The sequence below is a fragment of the Tauraco erythrolophus genome, chromosome 22, assembly GCF_009769465.1.
Source record: "Tauraco erythrolophus isolate bTauEry1 chromosome 22, bTauEry1.pri, whole genome shotgun sequence".
NCBI lineage: Eukaryota > Metazoa > Chordata > Aves > Musophagiformes > Musophagidae > Tauraco > Tauraco erythrolophus.
In genome coordinates this window covers 8,197,489-8,204,472 of record NC_141486.1, presented here as the reverse complement: position 1 = coordinate 8,204,472, position 6,984 = coordinate 8,197,489, and the positions used below count along the sequence as shown (strand labels likewise).

At 56.8% G+C, this 6,984-nt stretch overlaps 1 protein-coding gene across 2 annotated transcripts; it reads left to right on the top strand.

Moving 5' to 3' along the window:
* Positions 1-1,192: 1,192 nt before the first annotated feature.
* Positions 1,193-5,653, top strand: SLC2A6 (solute carrier family 2 member 6). 2 transcript variants are annotated; one of them, XM_086625245.1, is made up of 10 exons: positions 1,193-1,293; positions 1,892-2,054; positions 2,156-2,362; positions 2,982-3,081; positions 3,592-3,803; positions 3,952-4,104; positions 4,440-4,548; positions 4,783-4,956; positions 5,263-5,408; positions 5,498-5,653. In XM_086625245.1, exons 1-10 carry the CDS (start codon positions 1,193-1,195, stop codon positions 5,651-5,653), a joined length of 1,521 nt encoding a protein of 506 aa, XP_086481371.1. The 2 variants fall into 2 exon arrangements, with proteins under 2 accessions (XP_086481371.1, XP_086481370.1); XM_086625244.1 differs by having other exon boundaries at positions 5,263-5,648.
* The last annotated feature ends 1,331 nt before the right edge of the window (positions 5,654-6,984 follow it).

Sequence of the window (6,984 nt, the reverse complement as noted above, 5' to 3'; positions counted from 1 at the left end):
GGGGTTCCCACGCAGGCTTAGGGGTGCAGAAACCATCCAGGTGGTCCCAAAAGCATCAGGGGCTAAAGTGAATTATGGAAACAAGAGGAAAACTACAGTGACTTAGGGAAAGACATCTTTTGCTGATTAAATCATAGAATCACAGGATGGTTTGGGCTGGAAGGGACCTTAAAGATCATCTAGTTCCAACTCCCCTGCCATGGGCAGGGACACCTTCCACTACACCAGGTTGCTCAAAGCCTCATCCAACCTGGCCTTGAACACTTCCAGGGATGGGGCAGCCACAACTTCTCTGGGCAACCTGTTCCAGTGCCTCACCACCCTCAGAGAGAAGAATTTCTCCCTTAGATCTAATGCAAGTGTAAAGCCAGCAAAGTCAAGTCTAAATCCAAGTGCAAAGCTAGTAGCTCTGTCCCACCCCTTTCCTAAATGGTGATTTCAGACCTTGCAGCCCCCAGGACCTGCAGACACCCCAGCACAACGCTGTCCACTGAGCCCTGCAGGTTTGGGGATCAGGGGGAGGGGGCAAAAGCACCCATAGGCAGCCCAGGACCCCAGCAGCTGCACCCAATGAGGCAGAGATGCCACCCTCCCCTTTTCTATCCTCATCAGCACCCTTCATCCTTCTCAGCTGCTCCCTGTGCCCCCTCCACGTTTATCTCCCTCGTTTCCTCTCCTTCCTTTTCCTCAGCTCTGGTCTATGTTGAAAACCCCTCCCCGGGGTGGCTGTGGTCACACACAGCTGCAATTTACTCTTGTAAAAAGAAGCAGCGTTTGGCCATTCTGACTGGTACCAGTTCCTTGGGAGGAGAGACATGGCCTTAGCAAAGGGACGTTTCTGCTGGTGGGAATGGTCCCACAAGGATCATCCTCATAAGTGCCACCGCAGTGATGGGTTTTGGTGTCTGTGGGGGGGACAGGGGCTGGGCAGGCACGCGGCGAAGGCTGCCGGGCACTGCCATTTCCCCATGGCTCTGTGCCTGTTGGTTTTCCGGCCCCCCCAGTTTCCTCCCTGGAGGCTGGTTGGTCATGAACCCATGAGGTACAGATTTCTCTGATTAGGCAATGCAGGGCAGCCTCTCCCCTTTCGCTTTCAGCTGCTTCCTCCTCCTCGTCCCTAAGGCCGCCCCGAGCATCCGGCCCCGGGCACAGCAGCACTTGCACGGTGACGGGCACCAGCCACGGCGCTGCCATGGAGCCCAGTGCACGGGAGCCCCTTGTGAGGAAGACGAGCTCCTCGTATCGGACCTTCCCTGAGAGCGCTGGCAGGAGGCTTGACAAGGAGTACCTGCGGTGAGGGCCAGGCTGGGGCGGTGGGGTGGGCTGTGCCCCCGTCCCAAGAGCACCAGGCTGGGGGAGGTGGTGGAAGAGCTGCTTCATGCTGCTGTCATTCCCGAGTCGCCTTGAGATGGGGTGTCATCCTGCCCAGGGCATGCGGTGCTGGGTGAGCCCACTCGGGAGAGCTGCGGGTGTGCGTGCTTTTGGGCATCCAACTCGCAGGGGGGCACATGGTCCTGCTGGGGGGCAGGGGGTCTCCTCAGAACTCCCCTCCCCGCTCCCCTGGGGCGAGCCAGCTGCCACCCGGCTCCAGCTTCTGCTTTTTTTGGTTTGTTGAACCTCCTGAAAACCACCCAGCATAGAGGAAAGCACCGTCGGTGCACAGGGGGACGGGCTATCGCACCCCACCACGAGGTGGGAGCAGCTGCTGCTCCGCTCGGAGAAACCCCACCAGCCTGGGGCTGAGCAGGGCCCTTCCCTGGGAAAAACCCTCGGTGGGAGCCCCGAGAGCCCCGGCAGAGCCTGGGGGAAACTGCAAGGCAGAGTCGAAGTTTCTGCCGGGTGCGATACGGGAACAACCCAACGCGTCCTTCTCGCCCCGTCCCTCCCTCAGGAGCCTCCGCAACAAGCGGCTCTACCTGGCTGTGTTCGCCGCTGTCCTGGGGAACTTCAGTTTCGGCTTCGCCCTGGTTTACCCCTCGCCTGTCATCCCCGCCCTGGAGACCCATCCCAGCCCTGCGCTGCGGCTGGACCAGCACACGGCATCCTGGTTCGGGGTGAGGAGCAGAATCGTCCCTGCCAGGGGTGGAGGGCAGAGCCAGTGGGTGCGTGGGGGGAGCCCGGACCCATCGAGACCCCTCTCCGTGTCTCCCCACAGTCGGTGTTCACGCTGGGAGCGGCGGCAGGGGGGCTCAGCACCATGGTCCTCAATGACCGCCTGGGCCGCAAACTGAGCATCATGTTCTCGGCGCTGCCCTCCGCCGTGGGATACGCGCTGATGGCCGGTGCTCAGGGGATCGGGATGCTGCTGCTGGGCCGCGTGCTGACGGGCTATGCCGGCGGCGTGACGTCTGCCTCCATCCCGGTAACATGCCATGGGAAGGACTTCACTGGAGATTTGCATGGCGGGAGACGGGGCAGTGCTGGAGCTGAGCGTAGGGCACCCCGCTGCTTTTTGGAGGTGTCAGCAGAGCTCCAGGGCTGCGGCTGGGCAATTTGGGATGGGGGGATGCACTGGGTTAGCGGCCCTGGCATGGCCAGCCTGAGCTGCCCCCACTGAGCTGGACTTTCTTGCCTGCAGGAAAGGGAAGGTAGGTCCTCCATCCTTGCCCCGTTCCTCCCAGCAGTTATTTCCTCCCATGGTTACTGAACACCAACCTTGGGTTGCACGCAGAGGGGAAGGCGAGAATTGAGTAACCCTGGGGCACGTTTTTCCAGTAACGGGAGTCCGAGTGTGTCACTGGAGCACTTCTCCCACGCTGGGGCAAAGGAGGGAAGTGGCGGTGCCAGCAAAGCTGTCCTCTCCGCCTGCCAGGACCAGCTCGTGCTGCTGGACCGGTCAGGTTCCCACCCTGAGAGGACAGTTTCCCAGCAGTTTGGGTTTTCCCCAGCTGTGGTAGCTGACTGCAAAGTGCTAGAGGAAAGGTTTTGGTGGTCACAGCTGTATGTTGCAGCTCCGTTAAGCATGTGTTGTCCTGCTCCAGGTCTACATCTCTGAGATCTCCCACCCCGGGGTCAGAGGCATGTTGGGCGCTTGTCCTCAGATCATGGCAGTGCTGGGCTCCCTCGTCCTGTACGCGCTCGGCAAGTATCTCAGTGTTCAGAGGGCACGAAGCCCTCGGTGAGACCCTAGGGAAGGGGAATTTATTTTAAACAACTTTCTTGGCAAGTTGATGGAGTCCTTCCCCTTGCAACCGGCTCACAACCACCACCACGGGTGTGCAAAGGGGGGTTTGGCCAGGATTGCCCGTGCAATCACTGTGCCTGCTGACTCGGGTCCTGCTGAGGTTTCATCAGGGCTGAAGGGCAGCACACGGTGAACTGTGTGTGCATCTCCTGTCAGCGGGTGCCCTGGTTGCTGCAGGATCTTGCTGGATCCTCAAAGATTTGAGGGAGCTTGCTGGAATTTCCCTATTTTGAACAAACAGCTGAAAATGCTTCTTTGCTGGGAGAAAAACATGGAAAATCTCTGCCTAGTTTTGGGGATTTGTTTTTTTTCTCCCCCCCTGGATTCATTAAATCTCTGCTGTGTTGCTGGGGTGTCCACTTGGAGGCAAGGCCAGGACTCCCCTCCTGACTGTGCTGCTCCGGCAGGGCTGGTCCTGGACTGGCGCTGGCTGGCCGTGGCAGGGGAGGTGCCCGTGCTCACCATGATCGTCCTGCTCTGCTTCATGCCCAACTCGCCACGGTTCCTGCTCTCCCAGGGGAAGGATGACGAGGCCCTGGGGTCGCTGTGCTGGCTGCGGGGCAAGGACACGGACTATGCCCGGGAGTATGAGCAGATCAAGGACAGCGTGAGGAAGCAGGTGAGGAGTGGACGGGGCTCACCTCCAGCATGGGGAGATGTAACGTGAAAACTGCAAAATCCAGCCTCCTTTGGCCAACTCCTGAGCCATCTTCTGGGTGTGGTGGTGGAGCCCAGAGGTGGTAACATCTTGGCTTTGTCCCCTCCAGAGCCGGCGGGTTTCCTGTGCTGAGATCAAGGACCCCTTCATTTACAAGCCCATCCTGATCGCGGTGGGGATGAGGTTCCTGCAGCAGCTCTCCGGCGTCACCTGCGTCCTCGTGTACCTGCAGTCGATATTCAAGAAAACATCAGTCATCCTGGTGAGCCCTGGGGTTCAGTGTGTGCTAGGACTGCTCCATCTTCAGTGATGGCTTCCCGATGCTCCAAGACCCCAACTTTTGAAGCCTTTTTTAAAGCACTTGGTTGGCAGCACCTGCCCTGTAAAAGGTGGCATGAGGATGGGGAGCAGGACTGGCCCCACTGTCTCCCCGCTCTCCTCCTCTGAGCCTCAGGATCTTCCTCTCAAGTCTCTCACTATAGGAGGATAGTTTTGACAAAGTCATCAGCCAGAGTCAAGGCAACACACGTAGGACTCTGCCTTTTCCCTGGCTCCCCCATCTCAGCTTCCCTGAGCAAACTGCTTCTACTGTTGCAGAAACCAGAGTACGATGCAGCTCTTGTTGGCTTGGTGCGTCTGTTCTCGGTGGCGATCGCTGCTGTGTCGATGGATAAAGCTGGGAGGAAGATTCTTCTCTTTGTATCGGGTATGTCTCTCTCCCACTCATATGCAAGGGAAATTATTTAAGGATTTCCAGGAGCTCTGCAAACATGCAGGAGTGGAAATTTCAGCCATGTAGGACTCAGATGAGGAGGGAGGGGGTCTCTTTCCTTTGGAGGTGGCTCAGCTCCTGAGCAGAGACATTCCTGAGAGCTCAGCCCTTGGCACAGAGGGGATCACTCACCCATCAGTCTCACTATGCTGTTGCATCTCCCCACAGCTGGTGTCATGCTGGTCTCCAACCTGACCATGGGACTCTATATCCACTTCGTGCCAGCTTCTCAGAACGGCACCATTGCCAACAAGACCCTGGTGAGCTCTGCCAATGTTCCTGCCGAGGCGACCAACTACATCACTCTCATCCCCCTCCTGGCAACCATGTTCTTCATAATGGGTAGGTGCAGAGAGTGAGAGCCCAGGACCTGCAGCACAGGACTGGGTACCAGCCTGGGGGATGTTTCTCATGCGAGGCAGGGTGATACAGAGCAAGGAGATTTGGGCTTGGAGTTGGAAGGCAGGCAGATGTCCCTGGGAGACCAAGAAAGATGGCATCTGAAGTAACTCTGAGGACTGACAGAGCATGAAGGGGGGGGGAATAATGATTGATGCCGGAGCAGGGCAGGACTGCACAGGGCTCTTCTGCACCCCCCAGTGGGCTTTGAAGCCTCAACAGCCTCACCTTACCCCTCCTCTTCTGCAGGTTATGCCATGGGCTGGGGCCCCATCACTTGGTTACTGATGTCGGAGATCCTCCCTCTGAAAGCCCGCGGGGTGGCCTCGGGCCTCTGTGTTGTTGTGAGCTGGCTGACAGCCTTCACCCTCACCCAGTTCTTCCTCCGGGTCGTGGTGGGTACTGCCCCAGGAGGGTGTTCGGCAACCCCTCCTCAGACCCTCTCTGCATCAGCTCATGTCTGCTCTCCTGTCCCCCTTTCCAGGCAGCCTTCGGCCTCGAGGTGCCCTTCTTATTCTTTGCTGTCATCTGTGCCGGGAACATCCTATTCACAGGCTGCTGCGTTCCAGAAACCAAAGGCAGGTCCCTGGAACAGATCGAGGCCTTTTTCAGGACTGGCAGGAGGTCATTCATGAGGTAGGAGCTGCCTTCTTCCAGCTGTGCTGGGCCACCAGTCCACGTGCTCAAGGGCAAGAAAGAAAACAGTTGTGCTGCTGGAGGTGGAGGCTGGAGCTCCCTGTGGAGGCCGTGGGAGAGGAACGGGTGGCAATGACCGTCTTCCTTTGGATGTAGAAGTTGCCAGCTGGAACTTTACCTTCTCTCGTCATCATTCAACACTACCTGCTGCTCTCTGGGCAATATGTCAAACCGAGGTATGGGACCAGGTAACCAGCACCTGGCTGGAGATAAAGATGGCTTGGAAAATAGAACATGTGGCTGTGGACAAGAGACCATGTACATCCTTTGCTCAGCAGCCACCAAAGCAGCCTGAGAGCCGGAGGGTTTGGCTGGAACAGAGTCAACACTGTAGCCGTTTTGGCAAAAGTTCATTGTGTAGTTGCAAGAATAAAGCAGTTTTGCCTCCAACCACGAGACGTTGCCTTGGTTTGCAGAGAAGGGAGCTGCAGGTGGGTGGGATGGGAGAGGCAGACCGCGACTGTGACAAGGGGACCACAGGAGCCTGCAGCTTCCCAGATGAGTCCCATGTACTTGGGGACTTTGAAAGAGGCAGAGCCAGGTATTTTGTACAAAAAGCTGCCACATTTTATTGCTCTAAAAACACACGTTACACCAGAAGCCTAATGAACAAGACCAAATACAGTTCACAAAGAAAATCCAGGACAAAACGAAGAACAGGAACAGACAAACATTCAGCTGTAGTGCAAGTGATTCACTGTAAGAAAGACACAGTGGGTACTGACTGTGACCAAGATTTTGTACTGGGGTGGGTCCTCCCCACCCCAGGGTTTCACTCACCCACAAAGAGGAAGGTGGATGCACCTCCATCACTGTTGTGTGTGGATGCACCTCCATCACTGTTGTGTGTGGAGCCTCCACCTCCATCACTTTGAGATTTCAACTGCATAGTTAGTAGCAAATTGCTCTTACCCCTTTCCCGTGTGTCCTGCAAGATTAAGGACTTTTTAAAAATACTTTTTCAGAGCCTAACCTTACGTCAAACACAGCTGCAGGAGGCTGTTACGGCTGCTAGGAATAAATGGCCTTCCTGAGTACCACATCCAACCTAACTCCTCTCAAAAGGGCAGCACAACAAACACTGAGCTGGGAGATGATTTGCCCAAGCATTTGTCCAACCTCTTGAAACGCCCTTGGCACCTCGAGGTCCGGTGGAGATGCTTGTGTTCTCCCATTCCTGGAATGCTCAGCCTGTTGTGACGAGGAAGCACGGGGTAACACAGCATATTCGACCCAGATCTCAAGCTGCACTAACTACTCTTTAGATCCCCTGCA

Coding starts and splice junctions, on each gene's coding strand:
- SLC2A6 (XM_086625244.1), top strand. CDS start 1,193: ATGGAGCCCAGTGCACGGGAGCCCCTTGTGAGGAAGACGAGCTCCTCG. Junction 1,294..1,891: donor CTTGACAAGGAGTACCTGCG/GTGAGGGCCAGG, acceptor TCCCTCCCTCAG/GAGCCTCCGCAACAAGCGGC. Junction 4,957..5,262: donor AACCATGTTCTTCATAATGG/GTAGGTGCAGAG, acceptor CCTCTTCTGCAG/GTTATGCCATGGGCTGGGGC.